Here is a 27,392-nt window from a genome sequence, read left to right on the forward strand (position 1 = left end):
GGGTTGATGGTGCCACCTATTGGTGGTCCCTGGATGTTATCCCACTCAGCATAACTCATTTTAACCTAGTTTCTAACCTGGGAGAATTACGCATAGGTTGTGCCTTTCTCTTCTCCCTTTTCTAGGGCTTTTACTGCCACCAGCATTTGTGCCTCAGTTACTTCCCCTTTCATTTTTACACACATACAAACACACTCTCGCATGCACACGCAGCAGTTTACCCTCCTTCCTCTGTCATTCAGCCTTTGACAAGTTCTTTAGAAAATGTGTCTTCTATTGTCTTCCTCCTTTCATTTTATTGTGTGTTCATCCAAAAAAGTAGTTAAAGATTGCAAAGAGTAACTACCAAAAAATACCCGGTTCCTAGAAAAAGGACATGATTTCAAGTGAAATTAATAAAATTGCTAATGTTATCAACCTTTAATGCCTTTTAAAGTATGCAAACAAATGTCCCCTGCATCATTTGCATCAAAAAAGACCTACCTACTTCTTCTTCCTTATTTTTCTCTAAGTCTTTGATTGAAATTCTCTTTTCAAAGCTCTTTATTTTTAAAAAATTTCTTGTTACTTAACTACCTTTATTACAGTAGTCTTCTTCCATTTTTCTTAACATAAATAGAGTATTTCAACTCCACTTTGCAACTACATTTGGGTTGGCTTCCTGGAAACTTAAGCACCAGTTGTGCTATTATATTGCATAGTAAAGTGCTCTCTGGGTTTTTTGTTGTTGTTGTTGTTGTTTGTTGTTTTTTAAAGGGAAAACTGCTATTTTTTTTTTTTAATATATCTTTATTGATTTCAGAGAGAGGAAAGGAGAAGGAGAGAGAGATAGAAACATCAATGATGAGAGAGTCATTGACCGGCTGCCTAGCCCACAACCCGGGCATGTGCCCTGGCCGGGAATCGAACCCCGATCGCCTGGATCCTAGGTCGATGCTCAACCGCTGAGCCACGCCCAGCCGGGCGCTCTCTGGGTTTTAAACATCTATTTTTTAAATGAACTTTTGAAACCTAGCTCTGTTTGTTAAGCTGAAGAATTTTTAAAAAGAAAAAGGTCACTCACTTTAAATAAAACACAAATTCTTCTAAGGAAAGTACAGAAATCGACTCGAGAGTAAAAGAGCAGGTGGGAGAGGAGGTCCTCCCACTGGGTTTCCTGATTTCTCACCTCCTTTAGAGAATTTTTCTCTGCTTGGCCCTTTGAAGATTTTATGTTTGGCTATTTAAAGGGTTTGTTTCTTTACAAATGGGCAGATCAAAGTGAGAGAATCCAAGGAAAGATTCCCATATGTATAGGGCTAAATACATACAAATGCAAGCAAAGATAAGTGAGAATTTCTCACTTGTCCCTGGAATACTAAATGCCAGTAGCAATCCCCAGTTATTGAGAACATTTTAATGTGCTTCCCCTAAGTTGAAATGTCCCCAAGAGATCTACCACTAGAAGAGGGAGGGTTTCTATTGGTGAAGTCTCATTTTCCCTAAGAAGTTTTAGCAATTGTTTTACTTTAGAACATATTTTGCTATAATGTTGAATATATTCTAAAAGAGAACTTTCTTAAATAGCTCACAGAGATATCTGGCAAGCTTTCATACAGTTGCAAATTAAAAGGCAAAATTTTCACTAACTTGGTAGTCATGAAATTCATATAAAGTATTTCGGCTGAAAATACAGTTTGCTGTGGTTAGTTAATATTTAATGAATACTCTAAATTTAGATTTCTTCTTTATAGAGAGATGATGAGAGATTCTTTTACTATTATTTTCCAAAATTATGCAGGTTATTGTTTTACATGTATGTGAAACAAACATAACAAGATCTAAATTTTTTTTTTAAGAGTCACAGAATTTGTTTTATGTTAATTACGTTAAATTTCTGAAAATATGTAAACCATATTCTCACTTATCCTAGTTTTATGTAATTCCTTCCCATACATTCCAATAGATTCTGAAAGGTCTGAATCTCAAAATTAAGTCTGGAGAGACAGTAGCCTTGGTTGGTCCCAATGGCAGTGGGAAGAGTACAGCAGTCCAACTTCTGCAGAGGTTATATGATCCCGAAGACGGCTTTGTAAGTACACCGAGCAATATTATGCACAGTCTACACAATGAAATTTGGAAATACCACCTATTACAAAGATCTTACAGCTATGGCAATTTTTAATTTTTAACAGTGGAGCTCGGAGAGAAGCAATATTGTTTTCTTTCCAGCATATTCATTCATTCAACAAATATTTCTTGAGCACCTACTATGCACCAGGCACTGTTCTAGTTGCTGGAAATACATTGGTGAACAAAGCACAAAAACCTCTGCCCTCATCAAGTTTACATTCTAATAAGTACAGACAGACAATAAATAAAATAAGTAAGTTATATAGTAGGTCAGAAGGTATTAAATGTTGTAGATAAAAATAACATCGTAATTTGTAGTACCCAGAACTTACCAAGAATTTCAGTTTCTCAAAACATCCCAGTAGAATGACATCTGTAAAGAATATATTCTTTCTTTTTTTTCTGTCACTTAAAATGTTGCACTTAATTTTCTTACCCTTGTACGTGGCATAGAGAATGAGACTGTGATAGTCACAGAAGCGTAACTTTTAATGCTTCTATTCAGTTTTTCAACTGTTATTTTTAAAAGAAAATCTACTCTCCAATAGCCTGATATCACTGAAATTTGACTTCTTAAGTGAGATTTTATTTAGTCTCCTATACTCATGCATCCATGCTAATATTGAATAAATTATTTTATAACCATTCCATATATAAAGCAGTTGCATAAAATACACTTGCATAAACAGAATACCACAGTTGGTGAGAAAGAGAGACTCTATGAGTTATAATTATGAAATATTGGCTTCTCTCATTGGAATATGTTGGGGTAATTGGTAATGGCACTATCTGGAGGAGACAGCATTTATTTACTATTATTTATAGCAATGAATAGAAAACACTTTGCCTTTTGCAGGGTAGTGGGATGTTGAAGAGAAGTAAGGAAGGATATTTCTTAGAAAAAATGCAAAGATCACATCAGTCTTAAAACCTGTGTCACCTTATCTACACAATAGCATTGTGGCACCTAGGGTACATATATTTATAATACCTAATTTGTGAATCTTAGAATAAAGATACTTAGGTGATGTGGTGAGATTTTAAACCAATTTTTTTGAAGTTCTGTTGGTTCCTATATGCCAAAAAAAGTCTCTTAATATAAATACTATAAATATTTTATCAAAATATAGTCAGTCTTTGATTCCTGAAAAACTATGCTTCTCAGCTTATGTTTTGGACTAAAGAAAAGACTAAACACAGTACAGTGAAATGCATCACAACATGGTTCATTCCTTTGGATTGGCAGATCACAGTAGATGGAATTGACATCAGAACTTTAAATGTGCGGCATTATCGAGAATATATTGGAGTAGTCAGCCAAGAGCCTGTTTTGTTTGGGACTACAATTAATAACAATATTAAATATGGACGAGAAGACGTGACTGATGAAGAGATTGAGAAAGCAGCAAAGGAAGCAAATGCTTATGATTTTATAATGGAATTTCCCAATGTAAGTACACTATGTAGCCTATGTCCTTAGCTTAGAGCAAAAGCACTCCAATATTCCAAAATGAAATAACAAAGCAATAACTTCTACAGAATAGGAGGATGTGATTAATTTTTGAGTTATCCTAGATGAAACATCTATAAATGAGAGAGCATCTAACAACCAAAAGAAATGCATCATTGAAAGATAAATTTTAAAAATCCTATTTGGTTCTAATTGGTTCTCACTGTAAATGAAAAAGAAAAAAATAACAAAGATTACATGAGACAAAATCATCATTACAAGCAGAGAAATAATGGCTCCAAAATGTTGGTTTGTAAGGCCATCTTGTGGCTAAGAGTGGGAATGTCACACAAAATGTTTAGATTGGTTCTGTGATTAGACAAAAGAAAAACTATGATGACTTTTTGGAAGCAGGTGGAGCTAATACTGGATGTGAAGTCATACTTGGAAATAGATAAAATAAACTAAAATTCTTGGTATTAGGACGTATCCTAATAGGTATTTAGAATCAATTGCTGTAAAACCATTTATTTACATTTTCCAAAATATTTGTTCATCAGTATTACCTGAAATTGCTGTGAGGAGTACCCTGTAAAAATGAAAGGATAAGATTTGTAATTAAAATACAAATTTCCACCATCCCTGAAGTCAACAATAACAAAAAAGTTTATTTTAATGGGTATGTTTTACAAGCTGCCCTCCATGGGGTCATAATAATTTTGTTCTTTCTTTTTCTTTTAATAATAAATACCTCTATTTCCATTATTTAATGTCATAATTAGGACAGCAAACTCATTAAATACTTGAAGTCATCTTTGCCTTATGGTTCGGGAAAACACAGACTTCCTTTCTTTGACCTTTTGACACTTACATTGACTTCTTTTTCTCAAAACACCAGCAATCTTCAGTTTCCCACTTGGAATTAGGGGCTTTCTGCAGCCTCTTAAATTATACCCTGTAAGTTACTATTTGTTTTTACTAAAAGTCTCATTTATACAAAAATGTCCCTTGCTATATAAATAGAATAGCAAATCTTAAAGATATCATCCAAAGAACAAATTAAAGACACCAGCTTATGATGATGGAAACAATTCCACAGCCATTTTTACCCAGAGAAATAAGGATAAATACAATAATAAATAAAAATTTCAAAAGCGGTTAATTCATAAAGATGAAAAATCAGGAAAAGCTATGCTAAAACAAACAAACAAGCATACATTATTTTTATGATAATTCTATGACATACATGTATTTTAAAATCAATTTATTAGGTTTAACTAATACTTGATAGTCTTTTTCAATAAACAACCATAAGTCTAGCTGAAATAGGACAATTGCTTCTAAGCACTGGATGAAAGGGAACATAAAACTGTGATTCCTGAGATAAAGGAAGCTCATGAAGAAAGTCCATGAATTTGTATCATTCTGCCTGGGAACAAACTTCTTACCACATTTCTGGGCAGTGGAATCCATACAGAACATAGCAGTCCCACTGAACTGAAAGAGATAGAATTTCAGAGCAGCTTAAGCAAATGCAGAGGCAGTGAGCGAGCTATGGAGTTGAGGTGGGGGAGGGGCAGAGGTCCCTGTAGTCATCATCCCTTGGGAATCTTTGAGAATAAAACTACCCAGGGCTTACCAGTGAGCAGCTGCTGCAAAGCTGAGAGTAGAACAGAGATACTAGAGGTCAAGCAGGATAGTGGGGATGTTGAAAGCACAGCACAGCCAGAGTGGAGAGATCACATTAACACCTTTTTAATACCTCAGGCATATAGCTCAGACACCAATAAAAGCTACACCTTAGGAGTAAAGACCACACCTTAGAGTAAGGCTGACTCTAGACCTGCCCTAACAAATTCGAAAACCAAGCCATAACAAGATTCCCAGAGTAGACATAACTTGGAGGTTGGGCCCTGCCAAGTTTCAAGACTTTCTACAGATTCACTCCCAACAAATCATAAAACCAAGATTACACAAGTTCAAGGTGATAAGTCAATAATTGAATTGCCTACTAGAACAAAAATCAGCATTTTTTTCAAAAGGAAACAAATTCAGAGTCTCTCCAGAATATCAGTGCACAGAATTGAGCACATGTTCTAAAATAACTAGACATGCAAAGAAATAGGAAACTATGAACCACAGGCAAGAAAACAATTTAAATATTTATACACTTCAGAAAAGCTTCAAAATGAATGAGGGGAAAAAAGACAATGATACATCTGAAAGGAGAAATAGACAAATCCACAATTTTATTTGAAGTCTCCAGTACCTGAGAGAACAAATAGGCAGAAAGTAAGGATATAGAATGACCAGAACAATACTGTCAACCAACTAGAGCTGACATTTATAGAATACCCAATAGCTACAGAATACATTCTTCTCAACTGCGTATGAAATGTTCACTGAGATAAACAATATTCTGGGCCATTAAAATAAAAATTAATAGCTTTTCAATGTCAAAGAATGTATCAAATATGTTATCAGTCCATAATAGAATTAAATAGTAGAAATCCACAAATATTTGAAATTTAAATAGCCCATTCCTAAATAATCTATAGCTCAAAGAGGAAATTTCAAGGAAAATTAAAAGATCTTTTGAACTAAATAGAAATAAAAATGAAATGTATCAATAGTTGTGGGATACAGTTAAAGCACTGCCTTAAGAGAAACTTATAACATTAAATACTTATTTTAGAAAAGTAAAAAGACCTAAAGTCTGTAAACTAAGTTTTCACCTTAAGAAACTAGAGTAAAAAGAGCAAATCAAACCCAAAGCAAGCAGAAGGAGAGAAATAATAAAGATTAGAGCAGCAACTAGTAAAATCAAAAATGGAGAAACATTAGAAGCAATCATTGAAACCAAAAGCCTTTGAAAAGATCAGTAAAATCATTAAAACTATAGCAGAGCTGTTGAAGAAACAATAAAAAAGAAGAGTAAATTACCAGCATCAGGAGAGAAAGGTACATCACTATTGATCCCAAAGACATTAAAAGGAATATTATGAATAAAGCTATGCCTATGAATTTGACAACTTGATGAGGGTCAGTTCCTTGAAAGACACAAACAACCAAAGTCACTCAATAAGATGTAGATAATCTGTAACTAGGTAAGACCTGTAACTGAAAAAATTCAACTAGACTTCTAAATAATAGTAATAGTTACAAGTGAAACTAAAATTAAAAGTGGCATTCTCAATAGGATCACAAAACATAAAATAGAATAAATTTAATGAAAGATAGTGATTAAAATCAAATCAGTGCTGTCATAGCTGAGGCAGGGTGTGGCTTTCAACTGGAAATGGTCATAAGGAAACTTTCTAGGTCAATAGATAGAAATGTTCTATATCTTTATTGGGGTGGTGATAGCATGGTTATACTCATTTGTCAAAACTCATAGAACTGTATCCTTAAATTGAGTGCATTTTCGAGTGCATAATGTTTATGGATACATAATTATTAAATTATTCCTAAATAAGGCTTCTATTTTTTAAAAAACAAATTTGAAGGTCAAACTCTAGAAATTAAAGGTTTAGAAAAGATATTTAAATCTATATCTTTGAAGAAATCAACTTTGGATCAGGGACATAATACAATAGAACATTACTATGTTTCATTTAGTTCTAGAAGTTACCTCTAACCTCAAATATCTAAAGATATCTACTTTGTTAATGATGCATATACCAAAAAAAGGTAAAACAAGACCTAAAAAGTCTTCCAAAATTGAAAAAAGTTTTGAGGGGAAGTTTATTTTTGCAGTAATTTTTTTTCATACTCTTTTTTGGAATATCTAGGAAGGAGATTGTGTATAATACATTAAATTGCTAATAAATATTTTGGTTTTTTGTTTTGTTTTGTTTTTTTATTGATTTCAGGGAGAGAGAGAGAGATAGAAACATCAATCATGAGAGTCATTGCTTGGCTGCCTCCTGCACACCCCCCATTGGGGATAGAGCCCGAAACCTAGGCATGAGCCCTGACCAAGAATCAAACCAAGACCTCCCAGATCAATGCTCAACCTCTGAGCCAGCTGGGCACTAATAAACATTTTGAATAATAGTTAAGTATGTGTTTGTATTACAATGTTCTTTTTTTGTTGTTCTTTTTCTTATTTTCAGTACGCAGGCCAATTTATTTTGTATTTTTCCATCATTACTTAGGATCATATTATAGATATGATACCAGCTCCCAGGTCTCCCTCCTCCTGTATTCAAGGTGATTTCCATGTAGCAGGTATAGCTTTCCTGGTTTAAGGACTCAGTCTCAGTAACAACCGTAGCAATTTTCTGTACTTAAGAAAGAACAATACAGATTTGCTAGTGTTTCCAGGCAGATAACTAAAATGATCGGGCGGGACTCAATCTTACATCTCTGAGATTCCTTTTTCCAACTTACAGTGTTCTTTTAAAGATATCAATGTGTTCTAAAAATTTTCTAAGAACTTTGAAAATTGGTTCAAATTATTATTAATCCTCTTTAAAATCTCTATTATCATATATTCTCATTTCTTTTATCCTTAGCCACATTTTCCTTAGGTCCTCTCTTTACTAGACTTAAAAATAGTTGTTTGTTTTTACAAAGAACCAATCAAAGGTCAAAACCAGCCAGGCTGAACTAGCGAGTAAGCTTACAGTATTGAAATAAAACTATGATTATTTGTCATTTTCTTTTCTAATCATTTGATCACCCTGTCTTCTGTTTCTTTGCCCTTTCCTATTTTTCATTAGAAATTTAATACCTTAGTAGGGGAAAAAGGAGCTCAAATGAGTGGAGGACAGAAACAAAGGATCGCGATTGCTAGAGCTTTAGTTCGAAACCCAAAGATACTGATCTTAGATGAGGCTACCTCTGCCCTAGATACAGAAAGCGAATCCATTGTTCAAGCTGCACTGGAAAAGGTAAGTGAGCGGACACATTTCTTATTCTTATATTCTTAGTTCAGCATTGTTTTTAAATACAAGAAAGTATAGTGCCATAGTGGATTACTTATTAAGTTTACTGTCCTCCTTAACATATGGATGCAGTTTGTTCACCCTTGTAAACATTTATGTGATGGTTATAGGAAATGATTTGGAGAAGATGCTTTAATTGATGCAAAAAATGTATTTGAAGTTGATCATCCTATATAAACCTTAATATGGGGAGGTCTGCAATTTCCACCTCCCCATATTAACCCCACACCAGTGCCATCATCATGACTATAACTACATTCACCTTTGCCTTTTCCATACACACCTGTAGGATTCTCTTTGACAACTTTTCTTCCTTAGGGTAACCCTGGAGTACTCATTTTAACTTAATTTCACCTCACGTAGAGAAGCATATAGTGTGGTTTAACCTGAACTTGAACCATCCTATCCCAACAGCCCTGGGCCCTCTAACCTCACATTGACCTTCTGCTTACTGCAAGCTGCCGCACATGCGTCATGGCCACAGTGCCATCGTGACTCTACCAAATTGCACTGCATCTGGGAGGATAGCTGGCAGTGGTGGTATGAAGCCATCAGATACTTTTTTCAATGGCCAAAGCCTCTTCTATGTTTTTTTTAAATCCTCATCCGAGGATATTTTTCCCATTGCTTTTCAGAGAGAGTGGAAGTGGGGGAAGTGGAGAGAGAGAGAAAGAAACATCGATGTGAAAGAGACACATCAATTGGTTGCCTCCCACACTCTCTCTGACCAGGGCCGGGGACCCAGCCTGGTACATGCCCTTGACTGGAATCGGACCGGAGACCCTTCAGTCTACGGGCCGATGCTATAACCACCGAGCCAAACCAGCTAGGGCGACCAACCCCTCTTCTTAATCATGGCCTCCAAACCCTTCCGAAGGCTAAATGACACATTTTACTTTGACTTTGTTTGAAAATGTGCTGTTTTTTTCTCAAGGAAAATATAGGCTTTTCTTTTCAAATGCTGACTTTTAGGACCAGAAATGGTTACTGGCAGTCAGAGTGCGCACTGCTTATTGAAAAATTCATTACTTACTACTATCAACTGGCAAATCAGATCGTGTAAGTTTTTTACCCTTGTTCCCATCCCTTGGTGAATGTGTCACATGTTGCACGTGATATTTCTTAATTTCATAAAATAAACAAGTGATAAGAAAATGCATGTTTATTGTGGACACTGCTAACTTGTTCGTTTGGGTGAAGAAGAAACAGTGATCCCTCAAGAAATAGTCATGCCTCAAGGGCATAACTAATGCTTATTCACTTTTTTATATTTAATATCTAGGACAGGGCTCTATCTATAGAATGCACTCAAATTGTGTTTAAAATTGTTGCTATTTTGTTCCTTAAGGCTTCAATGTACTGAAAAATTATTACGCTTAACATAACCATATCTTAAATTACATAAGAATTTTTCCAGGTTTGTTGAGGTATAACTGACATATATATATATATATATAAGATTTTTAAAAGCATATTGTTATAGTCTCCAGAGTTGCTTAAAGGTTAAATATTGTCCCCATTGTCTTTTCATCCAGTATGTTAATCACTTCAGGCAATCAAAAATTGTTCGAACCTTAAAAATGAATAGTTGCTTGGCAACATGATAAACTAATACACAATTTATTTTTCCTACTGGTTAAAATGAAATCTACATCATAAGTTAAACAAGAACAATGCAAAATATTTGTAAACTATTATTCCAATTATATAAAATAGTTGTACATGTGAACAAAAATGAAGGCAACATATATGAAAATAATAACAATTGTGTGGAAGAGTTATGGGGGCTTTTAAGTTTTTAAAAATACATTTACTATTGTTTTTCAATTTATAAAGTGGGGGATTAAGTCAACATTGTAGAGGTATATATGCATGAAACTGCTTTAAGCAATGTTTGTCTTTTTGGGGGGTGAGAGTAAATGGTAACAAGTGGGGTGATGTAGCACAGTAACTTGAATTAATTATATATGCCTCAATTTATTGGAAAGTGACTCATGGCGAAGAAGAGAGTTAAAATATAGGCAAGATAGCAAAAGCTCCAGTGCCATGAGTCCTATACCCCCACCACAGATACAGCAGTTATAGAATCAAGCCTTTGGAGAGGTCCCTACATATGGAGAGTATGGCATCCAGCAGGTTTCGTTTGTACTCATCTAAGAACCTCAGGACCTGCTGCGTGATACCTCGTAACTCACGACAGATTTTTACAACTCAAAATATCATGTAAGCCACTGGCCAACCAAAAAGGGAAGAGTAAAAAGTATCCCTCCTTCCTGGTGCATCTCTCCATGCCCAGCCGTCACATATTCCTCCCAACCCCTTCTCTCCATTACCCTATTGTCTTCCTTGTATATGAAGTTCTAGAACCAGTAAAACTAATCTATAGTGATTTTAAAATATCAAGTCAGTAGTTTCCTGGAGCAGGAGGTGGGTTTTGATTTAAAAGGGACACATGGGAACTATCACTCTTGTCCTCACTTGGATTATTGCAATAGCTAACTCCCTGCTTCAGCCCATGCCCACTTCAGTCTTTTCTCAACAGAGCAGCCAGGTAATGTTATTAACATGTAAATTGGATCATGACCTACTTCAGCATCAGATCCTCCAGTGACCCCTTACCTCACTCTTCACTCTAAATAAAAGCCAAATTCCTTGCAGTAAGCTCCAAGGTTCTCTGGAGTTAGTACCAGACTCCTCAGGAAACACATCCCACTACTCTCCCCAACATTGGCTGCTCCTTAAACATACCGTAACACTTTTCATCAGCTAACATACTGTGTGTTTATTTTGTTGTCTCTCTTTTTCCCACTGGAATGTCACCTGTCTGGTGGCAAAGGCTTTGATTGATTAACTGTGGTGTCCACAGCAGTAGAACGATGCCTGGCCATTAGTAGACAGCCAATAAATATTTGTTGAATGGATTTTGGATGAGTGAGATACAGAATAGTTCCAAGGCCTGAAGTGCTCTTCTCTGAATTTCTTAATTTAGGCTTGCCAAAAACTAGTTTTGCTTCATTAATCTTGTTCAAGAGGAGAACCTAGGGTCAGTGGATACAGATTAATGTCACAAGCTATGGATTTCCACTCAGCTACTGGTTTGGACCTGGCATGCCAATGCAGCAGGCTTCCAGGCTGTCCTACTGTGAGGAGGCATGGCAATAAACATCTCCAGGTCACTGGGGAAGCAGAGGAATCCCACACTGATTTGGAATAAAGCCTGTAAAAGCTCTTTGAAATGTTAAAAGTGGTATGCAGATCTAAGGAATAATTATTATTAAGGGAGGTACAGCTATACCACATCAATGGAGAACCTTTAAAAAGGCCATTTATTAATTATAAGGGAAGTGTTTCTATCACAAAAGACAGAACTGCTTCTCTTGCAACCTTCTTGGGCTTTTCTTTATCATCACTGTTCTTTCCCACTATGATGCATTCTGTTGGTCTTCCTCCGAGACCCCTTACATTATATTTATACCACCTGGAGAACTAAACAATAAGAAAATCAGTATATTACAGTAGCTTCATTAAATTAAGCCCCAAGAAGTGGTTATCCAGAGTTGAAGTTATCGTGGGTTGAATAATGAATAACTTCATTATTGCACACACACACACATATTTTGGTGTGTCTATGTCAGTTACATATCTTGTTCTCTGTGATATTGGGGATTTTTTAGATTTTTTTCTTTTTTTTAACCATTTGTAGAGACATTTAATTACTGGGAACAGAAAGGAGTTTTTCTGCAAGGGGATTTCCTTGGCTGGAATTTAGCCAGGAGAACAAAGGTAACACAGAAACTACCTCATTCCCCGGGCATCATGGGACATTTTATAAGCCTGATCAATTGTGCTCACATTTGTAAGGCTTAGTGTTAAATTATAGGCCACTAACTTCTTTTAGGGTAGTGCTTCTCTCCTTTTAATAGATCAGAGCCCCATTGAGACTCTGTAACTCTTCAGAAAACTACAAATGCACTTTACTTGTACACAAAGATTTACAAATAATATTGAAGTCATTCATAAACCATTGTTTTAGGTGTAATAAAGGAATAAATGATAATAATAGCTAGTCCTTTCAAGAACCCAGTGAGATAACAACACTTATTCTCTACTTTATTGATGTACACACAAAAGCACAGGGAGGTTAAGTAGCAGTTGAGTAACAATGAAGACAGAACCTGGACCCAGACTGTCAGCCCTATAGCTCATTCACATAACCACCATGCTGTACTGCATCAAGATTACACATCTGCCAGGGACTAAAGCAAAATCTGAATCCAGATCATTCTTCAAAACTAGCCTCATTAAACAGAATTACCACATGATCCAGCAATTCCATTTCTGGGTATATACTCAAAAAAATTGAAAGTAGGGACTCAAACAGGTATCTGTGTACCAATGTTCACAATAGCACCATTCACAATAGCCAAAAGGTAGAAACAATCCAATGCCCGTCAACAGATGAATGGATTAACAAAGTTTGGTATAGACATACAATGGAATGAAATTCTGACACATGCTACAACACGGATGACTCTGAGAGCATTGTGCTAACTGAAGTAAAGTGGATGCAGAAAGACAAGTTTATATAATTACACTTATATGAGATACCTAGAATAGTCAAATTTATAGACAGAAAATAAAATAGAGGTGACTGAGCCTGAGAGAAAAGGGGCATAAAGAGTTATTGGTATAAAGGGTACAGAGTTTCAGTATGGGATGAAGAAAAAGTTCTTAAGATAGTAGTGGTTATGGTTGCACAACAATGTGAATGTCCTTAATACCACTTAATTATACACTTAAAAATGGTTAAAATGTTGTTATTTATATTTTATTACCAAAAAGTAATAGCTGTCTAAACCTCTATATAAAAGAATAGTGATACAAAAGAAATTAGCCTTTCATATCCAGGACCCTTCCCTTAAAAAGGTTAGAATGATAAACTTCATGTTATACATATTTTACCAGCATTTTTAAAAAAACAATCTAGCCTGGCCGGGCGTGGCTCAGCGGTTGAACGTCGACCTGGGATCCAGGCGATTGGGGCTCGATCCCCAGTCAGGGCACATGCCCAGGTTGTGGGCTCGATCAATGACTCTCTCATCATTGATGTTCATATCTCTCTCTCTCCCTCTCCTTTCCTCTCTCTGAAATCAATAAAGATATTTAAATAAATAAATAAAATAAAATAAAATAAAATAAAATAAAATAAAATAAATAAATAAAAATAAAAAAACAATCTAGCCTCTTCCCAAAACCACTATGCCCTCTTGGGAGAGAAACTCAAACCATACCCCAAATTGAGGCACTCCTGTAGGCTTATAATACACTCACTCTTGTCCCCTTAAGCTGCTTATTTTGATCCTATTGTATATATGTAGGTACTGGATTTTTCTTTTACAAATGAATTTAAATCATTATTACTTAGCAAGATATTTCAAAGTCTTAAAATATAATAAAAAGCTTTAAAAATATAGTAATTTTTTCATTATACTGATAAGTATCTTAGTTACTTCTGTAAATTGAAATTATTCCTAAGCTTTGCCCTCCCTCACAAATAAGGAAAGCTCCTGTGCATAGATACTGATTGTCCTAATTGCTGCCAAATGAGACTCTGTAGTGTATTGTTTATCAGTCAGTATTCTGACATAGATAAGATACTACTCCCTCCCAAAAGAAAGATGAGCTAATTATTTTAGCATTTTTCTCTTCTTGCCCATCACTTCTTCATTTACTTTTTTTTGTAAATGTATCCACAAATAATTAATCTGTTAACAAAGTTAAATGAAGTAGAAAGGTATTAAATGACTATAATCATTTTATTATTGCCAGCTGTTAACTTGTTAACTTATTTAGAAGGGAGAATAAAAAGATTTCAGTCTTTAAAAAGAAAACTTCGTAGTAGAGTATTATTCCTTGTTACTAATTAGATAGCACAAATGCTCTCATCTCAGCAAAGAGTTTAGATGTTGAATGTGTTTCCCTTTCTAGGCTCTTAACCTAAGCATGTATATATTCACATGAGTGGATTCCTACAAGTTGAAAGGAAGGGGTTGAGGAGTAGATGAGTCACTTATTAAATATGCCTGATATTCTGCTATTGGTCATCTCATTTTACAAAAGAGAAAGTATTCTTGGACAGGTGAAGTGACCTGACTGTCATATGACATTGTTCAGTTATGGAACCAGTGTTGCTGCAGAAGAATGCCAAGCCAATTGGCTTTTGACATCATAGTGAGGTAGTTAAGACACCAGAAATCCATGTTTCCCATATAACTACAATAGAGACCTTATCATAGCACGTGGTCAATTAAAATTTGTAGCTAAAAGAAGTGGAAATTTGTAAAAGAGTAGTAAGAGATTTTTCAGACTGTATTCTTGGAATACTGGGGACTGGGATTTTCTAGGAGCCTCTTGGGGAGTAAAAGAAGGTGGGGAGTGGGGTGGATGAGCAGGTAGGGTTCCCCCACCGTCAGTTCAATCAGAGCAGCCACCATTAATTGGTACAGTTTATTTAAATATATCAAGTTTCCACATGTGCTTTCACTCTGTGAAAGGATTTTGCTTAAAATCCTTTAAAAAACTAAAAAAAAAAAAAAAGAGAGAGAGTTTGAAGACCATAGGCATATATTGTCATTGGACCCCCAATCCACTTTTAAGTGACAGTCAGTGGGAATTTGTGCTCTCATAGGTTTCCCACCCCCACATTTGTTGTGGGGCACCAGAACTGTGTTTACAGGCTTCAGAGAGTATAATATCCTTGTTAATTGACAAAGCGGTCAAATGCAGGCCCTCTCAAATGCTCACAGCTTTGCATTGTTCTTTTCCTGTTGCCCATCTTTGTTCAAGGCCCATTACCACCACTGGTGAGAAGCTAGCTGGTCTCTTCAGGCTCTTATCTCTGCCCTAGCAATTCTTGGAGGCAAGTTTTAAAGCACCCTCTATTTTAGAGTCCACACTAATTACCTGGTGATTTATGGTTGTGCATGGAATTGTGAAGTAATCTGAAAAATGCCAGCAAGGTGTCAAGTAGAGACCTATCTTCCTGTTGACCTTTCTTTGGTCAAATACCTTATTGTTTGGCTTTAGCTTTGTATGAACTATGAAGGAAAAGAGGAGATGCTAGGAAATTCTTTCAAATTGGTATTTTATTGAAATAATAGCAACAAAAGCTTATTGAAAATGTAGCACACCTACTTTGAGGCATAAAAACAAAACAACAAAAAAAACAGTGGAATGAATTGTATGACTTCTCTTATCTTTACAGCAATTCTTGCTAAAAGACAAAGCATCAGCTCAGATTTCTTCAGTTTTCTAGGAGACTTTGGCTTTCAAAATCTCTTCTGTCTTAGTCTGAAACAATTAGTGTTGAATTTTTGGTTCCCTGTGGCTAGTACATCAGTTTTAGGTCACATTTATGATGTGGTGGAGCTGTAAGCAATTGTACTCATCTTCTGTATTTCAAGTATCTCAGGTATCAACATGTCCTTAGTGCTGTATAAGGCACAGGAAGAGAAAACTTACAAGGTCTAAGTAGTCAATGCAAAGTGCTTTTGTCACTTTAACAGGAAGACCTCACAGAGATGCACTGGGTTTGTGGACTTGAAGTATTCAAAGAACCTGAGTTTGTGGTTTAGCATTGCCACATGACTGCTATGTGGACTGGCATCCACTGCTTAACTTCTGTGAGCTGCAGTTTCCCTGTCTCTCAGAAGGAAATAAGCATACTTTCCTAATAAGCAAAACCACATAGAAAAATGTTAGCTATAGAACCTTTAAAAATCTAACATTCTTTAAAATGTAAGATATTCTCAAAAGTATGAATTATTTTTGCCACCTGTAGTTAATAATTAACCTGTAATATTGCTTGGCTTATTGATGGATGACTATTTCTATGGCCTTCCTACTTCTTTTTTAAAGATAACAGAACTGACTTGAGTGCATCACCTGAAATTAAAATTTATATATATGTCTTAAGGAGCAAAAAGAGAAAAGCAGCAATAAAAGCAGTTCAAACTATTACGTCTATAGTTATTTATTACAGCATCAGTCATTTTTACCTTGATCATTTTACAACCTCTTAAATCACAAAAACATAAGATCTGCCTATATTAAAAAAATAGAATTTAATAGAAATAGACCTTAAAGATTCTGTATCTATATGTAAATGCAGAGTGATGGGTAATTTTTAAAGAACAAATTTCATTTATATACACTATTCCCCTGTTCAGATACCTCCAATAAATTCTATTCTATTATTTTGAAAAGTTTCATTAAAAAAGTTTTCTTATAGATTTGGAATAGAAGAGTTTGAAAGAAATACTCATCTTCTTCATCGAGAATTTATACTGCAATGGAGAGAGCTTTTTCAGAGAATAGAGGACACCATACCAGATTCTAGTACTAGTCCATCCAGTGACTAGGTGAAGCCTTGAGCAAGCCTCTTAACTTCTCTGAGCTCCAGCTTCCTTCTCTGTAATAAATAAGAATAAAAATATGAACAATAAAAATAAATGTCAGCAATATATCAGTACTGTAGTATTAATAAAACTAGCTATCAGCTATTAAATACCCAGAAAGTTTTTAGTATGCCTACAATATGCCAGAAGTATCAGATATTGTGCTAGGCATTTTCAAAACTGCATTACCTCAAGAATAATCAAAACAGTCTTATAGAGGAACAGTGAAGCTAAAAGACTTGTATTAATAGATATGAAGGGGTAGTTTAAATCTGTGGTAGCTAAGGCAGTGTGGTATCGGCACAATAATAGACAAGCTGAACAGAACAGTATACAGAATACAAAAACGGACACAAAATAACAGTCACCTGATTTAATGACAAAGAGCTCTGCAGTGCAACAGAGAAAGGATGGCCTTTTCAAAAAATGCTGCTGGGACAACTGGTTAACTTATACATTGATCCACTTATCTGCAGGGGGTACATTCCAAGACCCCTTGTGGACGCCGGAAACTGTGGATAGTACAAAACCCTATACATACTATTTTTTTCCGATACATTCATACATACCTATGATAAAGTTTAATTTATGTTAGGCACGGTAAGAGATTAAAGACAATAACTAATAATGAAATAGGTCAGTTATAACAAGATACTGTAATAAAAGTTATATGAATGCTGTCTCTCTCAAAATGTCTTTTGAATTGTTTATTTCTGGAATTTAACATTTAATATTTTTAGACCAAGGTTGACTGAAGGTAACTGAAACCATGAAAAGTGAAACCTTGGATAAGGGCTACTGCTGTATGGAGAAAATATACATTAACCCCTACTTAACATCATACACAATTTCCAGTGAAGTATAGATCTAAATATGAAAGGCAAATGATAAAGATTGTAAGGTAAACGATAGAAAACATCCATATGACATTGGAGTAAAGATTTCTTAAATAGGGCACAAAAAATCATAAACTAAGAGAAAAGCTGATCAATTAGACACCACTAAAATGTTTAAATTATATTCATCAAAAGGTACCATTAAGAGAGTGAAAAGACAACCATTTAGAAGGAAAAAATAATTGTAACACATAGTATCTGACAAAGTTCTCATATATAGAATATATAAACAACTCCTGAAAACTGATGAGAAAAAGACAGGTCCAATAGAAAAATGAGCAAAAATCTACAATTTACAGGAAAGAATATCCAGATTGTCACTAACCATATAAAAAGTTGTTCAACTTTATTAGTCATCAGGGGAATGCAAATGAAATCCACAATAGTACTCACCTACCAGACAAAGACAGAAATTACCAAGTGTTGGTGAGAATATAGAGTAACCAAAGCTCTCTACTTTTCTCCAAAAGTTTATAAATTGAGACAACCACTTTGAAAAGCTATTTGGCAGAATCTAAAAAAGCTGGACATATGACTCATTAATTCCTCTCCTAGGTATATAACTAGTAGAATTGTGTCCATATGTTCACCCAATAAACATGTATAAGAATCTAGTCATTATAGGAAAAACCCTGAAACTACCCAAATGTCAATCAGCTGTAGGATAGGTAAATAAATTGTGGTATATTTGCACAATGGAATGCTGTTCAGCATTAAGAATGAATGATTCACAATTATATACAACAGAATAGATGAATGTAAAGAACATAATGTTTAACAAAAATGCCCAGACATAGAAGGACATATACTACATGATTCCATTTACATAATATACCCCCAAAATATCAAAACTAATCTGTGCTGTTAGAAGTCAGGATAGTGGTTACCATTGGTGTGTGTGAGCTGGGCAACAGTGATTAGAAGGGAGCCTGAGAGAGTCTAAGGGTTCTGATAATGATATGTATCTTAACCTGGGTACTATGCATTTGGGTATTTTTGGTTTGTGAAATTGCATTGATCTTTACACTTACATGTACTTTTCTATATGTATATGATACTTATAAAAAAGTTAAAAACATACATTACTTTGAATCTTTACCTACCTAGTTAAGAGATATCCCCATTTTAAAGATGAAGAAAATGAGAAATAGTGAGTATGTTAGTTACTTTTAGTTACTAATAACCAGAGAGCTGTTAGGTGGCTCAGACTGAATGGGTTTTAGTTTCCTTCCTAGTTCTAAAATACTGTGGTTTTATAAATCCACCAATTTGGAATCTAATTAACTGTCTGACTTTCTTTTCATTTTAATTTTCATTGGCCTTCCTAATGTATCAATGTTTCCAAGTTTCTGTATCCAAAGATAACACTCGTTTACATTTAAAATATATGACGAGTAGTTGTCTTAAATATTGAAGAGTTTGTTATTTCTCCTAATTTTATATTTTTTTCTGTACTTAATGTTTTGTAGGCAAGCAAAGGTCGGACTACAATTGTGGTAGCACACCGAGTTTCCACTATTCGAAGTGCAGATCTGATTGTGACCATAAAAGATGGGATGGTAGTGGAAAAAGGAACACATGCTGAATTAATGGCAAAACAAAGTCTATATTATTCACTTGCAATGTCACAGGTAATGTTTACCTGATATAACTTTATGTTAGCAGGGGGTTTTTTCACTGGAATCCCAACTCTGCCACTTAATAGTTTTAGGACCTTGGTCAAGTCATTTAAATTTTTTTTGCCTCAGTTTTCTAATGTCTAATGGGGAAAATAATAGTAATCTAGTCATGAATTCCTGTGAATATTAAATTAGTTCGTTCATGTAAGTGCTTTGAATTATCATCGACATAAATCCTATTATATTACTGTTATTAGCATTAGTATTACCCAATGAAACTTTTCAGAAAAGTTCAAACCATGGAGATTAATGCTGTAATTATTTGTCTTGAACATGCATAATTATTTACAGACATATTCCTTTAGTGTCCACATGAAAATGAAATAAAAACAGGTAGAGATATATACATACCAAAACTTGTTCTTTTGTCTAGCAGCCTTCTCAGGAAATGGCATTGTCTTTGTCCTGTTAGAGCACCTTCTTAGAAAAATTTATTATAAAAAGAGGTCAAAATGTTACTTTAAACTTTTCACAAAGTAAATATCTCCTGAAAAAAGTCAAATAAAAGATTTCTTCCTCAGTAGAGAAATGTATAAGAAAAAAAAAGTGATAGCATAAAGGAATGTGTGATTAAAGATGTTAGGATAGTATAGGACTGGTTAAAGTTCACTGTGCTTTGAAATGACTGAATAACAGCTGTTAAGCTTGTCAAAGAATCAGTGTCCCTGGGAAGCCTTTCATGTGCGTATTCTCCTTTGTACCTAAATCCACCTATGTCTTTCATCTCTACTCCCCACCCTGGTCTCGGCCACAATCATCTTCACTGGGCTCCACATTTCTGTCTCATCCCCTTCCTCCCTTCATGGGGAAGTCAAATTTATTTACTTACACCACTCAGATGAGCAGAGACTATGTATCTCCTTTATTTCACTAAAACTGGCCTCATTTCCCTGAGTAGCAAGAAAAACAAAACTAGATTTAGAGCATTCTGGTTTAGAACTTCATCCTATCCTATGATTTAAACAGTTACATTAAGTTCAACTTGATATTTTTGGAACTCTTTATTGTTTATGAGCTGGCTGCACCAGTTTTGCTTTTTAATCAGTGTGGAATGGGCAGCATTGGCAGGCCTGGGAAGTATTATTCTCCTGAGACCTCCCTCAGGCATAGGACTAGCCTCACATTTAAGTGCCTAGCTACATGTTGTAAATTTATAAGCTACCCAGAAAGCTAGGAAGAGGGGTCAGAAACAGTATCTTTGAGTCATCTCCCTCACAAAGCTCCTTTAACTAAGATCTGTCTCTGCTGGTGGAATAATTGTTTTTGGATTAAGGCATTGTTTTCTCCAGTTAATTATACAGATCTTTGGGGTGGGGTGGGGAGTGGAGGTCAGGGAAGGCATGATAAGTTACTGTCACTCACATTTTAATATGAGTGACACTTGCTTTCTGTGAAGCCTGAAAACTTTAGCAAGACCTGCACAAGAATAAACCACTTTCAATATCAGAGGCAATATTGTTTAGAGGTCTGTTTAATAAAATTCCTTTGAATTTTTAAGGCATTATTATCATGGTAACTTGTATACTCATCATTTAAGGATATTAAAAAAGCTGATAAACAGATGGAATCAATGGCATATTCTGAAAAAAATGCCAGCTCAACTCCTCTGTACTCCATGAAGAGAATCAAGTCAGACTTTCCTGACAAGTCTGAGGAATCTGCTCAACATAAAGAGGTAATAGTTCAACTATCAAGTTTTACCGACATGTTCTTCAATGAATTTTGATTTAATCCTTACAATATTTAGAATTTATTTATGATAAAATGTTACTGTTGCACTAAATTTATAAAAACCTAAGTCTTTCCCAAACTTCACTCTAACGTCACTGTGACACTGTAAGAAAGAGGCCCTCAAATAAGACGGCATTTTTGTCAGAAGCCATTGTGTGGACAAGAAATCTCATGGGAATGTTGTATTATTCTTTCCTGTGAGGCAAACTGTGGATTAAGACAGTGACTCAGGAAGTGTAGTACAGATACTACAGTGATGCTCAAGATCAATTTGGGTCACTCCGCTATCCACTCCGCTACCAGGACACAGATCAGCACCAGCATATACAGGATCGAGTCCTCTAATTCCAGGCACAACTAGAGAGAGTGCTGTGGAAAATGTTCTGCACGTGGGTTGAGGCCCAGAGCCGGTTCTGGGCATGTCAAGGGAAGGGAGGCTGAATGTGGATACAGAAATGAGACGAGGTAAAAGTGGCAATTGAAGAGAGTAGTTCTGAGGGGTGTGGGATGTAAAGAGGGTTAAAGCAGGTTGGTCGGGACTAGGGAAGATCCTGGGGGTACAAACAAAGCTGTGTGTAGGAGGTGCAAGCATCAGTGACCTGTCTGACACATAGGCCCATGCTGTCTGGGCCCCATGGTTGCACCTTTACTGGCCAAACCAAGAGCTAGAGAAAGCACTTGGTGGCCAAACACATGAGCAAACTGTACCCTGCAGGCACCTAGCTCTGAAAAAAACTGTAGGCAGAACAGGGGAGAAAAGAACACCCTGCATGGCTTTCCCAGTGAGCCACGAGAAAGAGCAGAAAGAAAAATTTCCTCCTGCAATGTCTTTCCAGGACTCTACAGACAGGACTTGACATCTTACCACCTGGTAAAGGAGAAATATTTGTCAGGCAAAAGGGTGAATTTGGACCTGAGAGGCAATAAATAAATAACCAGGACAGAGGTGGTATTATCTTAAATATGGGAACAGTAAACATAAGGGCCTGGAGTGAGGGGTCAAAGTGACTCAGGAAGAGAGAGGTGGGCAGAGTGTGTGTGAGATACTCAGGGACTAAATCAAGTAGTGCCTTGTAGGCCATAACAGCAGTTTTGAATCCTCTTCTTACTCAAACAGAAAGCCATTGAGGTTTTTATTAATAGTTTATGATCCACAAGGAATCTCTGGATAGAACTCAAAGGCAATGAACCTAAATGGGGGGAAATTGCAACTTTTTCCCTACCTATTCTTGATAGAAATTTAATTTACTTTTATTATTAATATAAACAACAAACTACAACAGTATTGCCAGTGCCTGTGATGTCACCAATGAAAATTACAGAAATTTTCATATCACATTACAGTTATTCTAGATATCTGAGAATAAATTTACATTCATCACTATTAGATCTTGTTATTTAATGTGCTAATAATGAAACATATGCATAACTATGTCACAACTTTGAATTTTTTGTTAAATTTTTTTAATACTATATTTCAGTATAATTGGCTTTCTTGAGACCACCCATTCCCGATAACTCTCAACAAACTAGAAATGGAAAGAAATTACCTCACCTGATTAAAGGGCATCAAAACAAAAAAATCTACAGTTAGCATCATACTAAATGGTGAAAGACTAAGATCTGGAACAAAACAAGGGTGTAGACTCTCACCACTTCTATTCAGCATTGCACTAGAAATTCCAGCCTGTACAATAAGGCTAGAAAATAAAAGGCATCCATATAAGAAAGAAAGATGTAAAACTGTCATCTATGTAAACCGTTTTATGGGGGGAAAAGATACTAAAACTGATCTTTGAGTTTAGCAAGGTTGCACAATACATGATCAATATACAAAAATCTACTCTAATTCTGTATACTAAAAGCTAAAAATAAGAAATTGAAATTTAAAAACTAATGTCATATACAATGATATAAAAAATATTAAATACTTAGGAATAAAATTGATAAAAATATCAAGATACACACACTGAAATATATGAAATAATACTAAGAAAAATGAAAGGGGACTTAAATAAATTGAGAGATATACCATGTACATGAATGAGAAGATTCAATATTATTAAAATGTCAATTCTCCCCAAATTGAACTATAGATTCAGAGTAATCCCAGTCAACATCTTGGAAGGATTTTTTGTAGAATTTGACAAACTGATTCTAAGTGAAAATTCAAAGAGAGAAAATAAAACAAATTTGAAAAAGAACAAAACTGGAAGATTTATACAACCTAATTTCAATTCTTAGCATAAAGTAATAGTGGTTAAAATAATGTGCTGTTAGCACAAAAATAGATAAATAGATCAACAGAGCAGAATAGAATCAAGAAATAGACTCACACAATAATCTTGTCAATAGATCACAAAGCCTTGGTCAGTTGTATTTAAATAAAAGTGCAAAGACAATTCAGTAGAGGATATCTTTTCAAGATATAATGCTGAATCAATTAGATATCTGTATACAAAATAATCATCCCTCAGCACAGATGAAAATCAACTCAAAATGGATTACAGATCTTACCAAAAACCCTTAAATTAGAAAACTTCCATAAGATAGTCCAGTAGAAAATCTTTGTGACTTCGAGTTTAGCAAAGATTTCCTAGATGCAACACCAAATGCACAATTCATTTTTAAAAAAAGAAAATCAAGAATTTCACTATTTGTAAGATACATTTTTTTTGTTTGTTTTTTTGTTAACTCTCACCCAAAGGTATTTTTTCCTTTGATTTTTAGAGAGAGTGGAAAGGAGGGGGGGAGAGAGAGAGAGGAACAGTGATGTGAGAGAGACACATTGATTGGTTGCCCCCCACACACGCCCTGACCTACCAGGGCTGGGGATCAAACCTGCAACCTGGGTATGTGCCCTTGACCGGGAATTGAACCCTCGACCCTTAGGTGTGCGAGTGAACACTCTAATCACTGCGCAACAGTGGCCAGGGCTAAAACACTTTTAAAAGATGAAAAAATAGGCCATAAACTAGGAGGAAATATTTGTTAAGACACATACCTGATAAAGGACTAGTGTTCAGAATATATAAAGAACTTCCAAAGCACAATAAGAATATCAACAACCCAATTGAAAAAATGGTCAAAAGATCTGAATTAGACATAAGATGTGCATATGGGAAATAAGTACACAAAAGATGCCTAATATCATTAGTCATTAGAGAAATACAAACTAAAATAATAATTGAGATGTTAAAACATACCTATTAGAATAGTTAAATCTAAAAAGACTAACTGTACCAAGTGTTGGTGATGGTGTGAAACGACTGGAACTCCACATTTTGCTGATGGGAATACAATATGGTAAACCCGCTTTGGAAAACAGTTTGGCAGTTTCCTGAAAAGTTAAATATATACCTACTGTGTGATCCAGTCATTCCATTTCTAGGTATTTACTCAAGAGAAATGAAAGCATATGTACACACAAAATCTTGTGTATAAATGTTAATAACAGTTTTATTTGTAATATCCCAAAACAGCGAATGACGCACATTTATGTAACCAGGTGGATGGATACCTAAATGGTGGTATATCCATACAGAGGAATATAACTCTGCAATAAAAATAAATGAAATGTTCATCCATGCAACAGTATGAAAAATCTCAAAGTAATTATGTTGAACAAAAGAAGCCAGATTAATATGTCCTGTAGGATCCCGTTTACATAAAATCTAGAAAATGCAAAATAATCTGTAGTGATGAAAAACATATCTGCGGTTGTAGGGGAGGAGGACTGGAAGCTAAGACATGTGGGAGAAAAGAGTTACAAAAGGCAATTTTGCAGGTAACGGGTATATTCTGCAGCTAATGGATATGTTCATTATCCTGATTGTGGCAATGGTTTTATAAGTGTTAGTTATGTCTAAACTTATCAAATTGTACATTTTAAATATATACAGCTTGTTGTATGAAAATTATAACCCAATAATGCTCTAAAATATCAGATGAAATTTTAAATTCTTTAAGATAGTTTGTTTTATAACCTTTTAAAACCCTCCTCTGTTTTTACAGAATGCCTATAATTTCATATATTTTTATGCCAGAATCCCTTAAAATATTCTATAACCTGTAGCATATTTGGGTAGCATGGAGCCTTTCATGATTTTACTGAAAATTTTTATTATTTTTGTCTTATTTCATTTTATTCTTTTCTATCTTGATAACATTATTTAGGTAATACTTAGTTTTAACCTGTTATATATTTTCCCAGAGGCAAAAGGATACATTATTCTATAGAAGCAATAGCCCTCTTACACTTACTGGTTCTGTAATGTACTGGTGTTATGTCCTGGGACATACTAAGCCTTAGTTTCACTACAAAATGAGGTGATTTTATAAAGAACTTAATTTAAAAAATTTTTTTAAAAGTCATGCTCAGTGTTCAACAAAGAATTGGTATGGAACCTTTCTAAATTTTTGTATGTTTTTTTGAATAGCCATATAACTGAAAAGTGAGGCTCCTTATGACAGTGTTCTTCAGAAAACTCCAAAAGAATAGTCAAATTAAGTAACCAAATATAATTGTGGTTTAGCTACTCTGAAAATAGACTTTAAAGGCTTTAGAATTTGAAAAGTTCTATTGTTCAAACAATAGAGTGTACATTATATTGCCAGACTAAAATTAAAGCAAGAATTATAAACTATTTCATAATCTTTCCTGAAGAATTATCTAGTTATTAGGCTTATAAATGCCATTATTTCAAGAGGGACTACCATGAGGATGTTTTAACATATGAAATGCCTAGTAGTTTGCTGTCTACTTTCCTGTTCAAAATAATAAGTCACCACAAAGCTGTTCACAAGATTTTTAAAGTTTATCTCCATGTCACCCCCCACACATCCCATTGGAAGGGCTGGCAGATACCAGAACAGCTACTTGCATTTCTCTGTATAAGACCTGGGATTTTGCATAATGTAATCCTTTCTCTGTAATAATAACATCAGCAACAGCTAACATTTATTGGGTACTTACTGTTTGCAAATACTGAGTTAAACTTAATTCTAAAAACAATCCTATAAACCCAACCAGTGTGGTTCAGTGGTTGAGCATCAACCCATGAACCTAAGAGGTTACTGGTTCAATTCCTGGTGAGTGCGCATGCCAGGATTGTGGGCTCGATCTCCAGTAGGTGTGCAACTTCTCCTTTTGGCATTTCTCTCAGTTGCTATCATTAAAAAGTGCAAATTAACCAATCAATTGAAGAAGCCAATCAATGCTTCTTTCTCATCGATGTTTCTATCTCTCTATCCCTCTCCCTTCCTCTCTCTCTAAAATCAATAAAAACATATTTTTTAAAAATAAAAAATATAAACAATCCAATAAAATAGGAACTAATATCATCCCCTTGGAAAGATGAGGAAACAGGCTTGGCAAGTATAAGTAATATGCTCAGATATTTCTGCAATTTACTTGTAAATGGGAACTCCAACACAAGTTTTTAACCAAAGTATTAGAAAATGTTCCTGTAAATTAAGTCATGAAACTGGAAAACGTTCAAGCTTAACATGTTAGTAAAACTTTTACCTTTTGTCTCTGCTTAGCTCCTACCTAGATTTTGTCCTGTCCTAGGGCGTATTTCATCCAGTTTAATAGGAGTAAAGAAAAATATGCCTGTCATTTCTTCTGTGAGTCGTAGCTATCAGAACATGTGGGTTAATTTGTACTTTTTAATGATAGCGACTGAGTGAAATGCCAAAAGGAGAAGTCACACAAATAGTCACATTGGGGCAAGATTCCTTTATGTTTTGAGGTCATCATCAGTAATATAGGCAATGAAATATCTCTAAGAAAAATTCTTTCTATGTATCACCTATTATTATATTTTATATTTTACATTATAGATCTGTTTAAGATGACTAACTTCTCTAGGTTCCAGTATGCTCTCTAACTGGAGTGTTAACCAAAGTACTTTATTTATAGACAAGTCTTCCTGAAGTTTCACTATTAAAAATTTTTAAATTAAACAAATCTGAATGGCCTTCTGTGGTTCTGGGGACATTGGCTTCTGTTCTAAATGGAACTGTTCATCCAATATTTTCCATCATCTTTGCAAAAATCATAACCGTAAGTAAAACTAATTTGCTAATATGTTTAACAAGTGCAAACAAAGTGTTGG

At 34.9% G+C, this 27,392-nt stretch overlaps 1 protein-coding gene across 1 annotated transcript in view; it reads left to right on the top strand.

Annotated features, from left to right (window-relative positions):
- ABCB5 (ATP binding cassette subfamily B member 5) overlaps positions 1-27,392 on the top strand; it is a gene marked incomplete at both ends in the record, with an annotated part of 76,737 nt that overhangs the window by 15,582 nt on the left and 33,763 nt on the right. The window contains 6 exons of the mRNA XM_081147374.1: positions 1,946-2,071; positions 3,359-3,562; positions 8,287-8,457; positions 19,333-19,494; positions 21,080-21,217; positions 27,197-27,340. Coding sequence (XP_081003500.1) covers positions 1,946-2,071; positions 3,359-3,562; positions 8,287-8,457; positions 19,333-19,494; positions 21,080-21,217; positions 27,197-27,340 — 945 coding nt within the window. The remainder of the gene's footprint in view (positions 1-1,945; positions 2,072-3,358; positions 3,563-8,286; positions 8,458-19,332; positions 19,495-21,079; positions 21,218-27,196; positions 27,341-27,392) is intronic.

This window comes from Miniopterus schreibersii (assembly GCF_964146895.1).
Source record: "Miniopterus schreibersii genome assembly, chromosome: 9".
Classification (NCBI taxonomy): domain Eukaryota; kingdom Metazoa; phylum Chordata; class Mammalia; order Chiroptera; family Miniopteridae; genus Miniopterus; species Miniopterus schreibersii.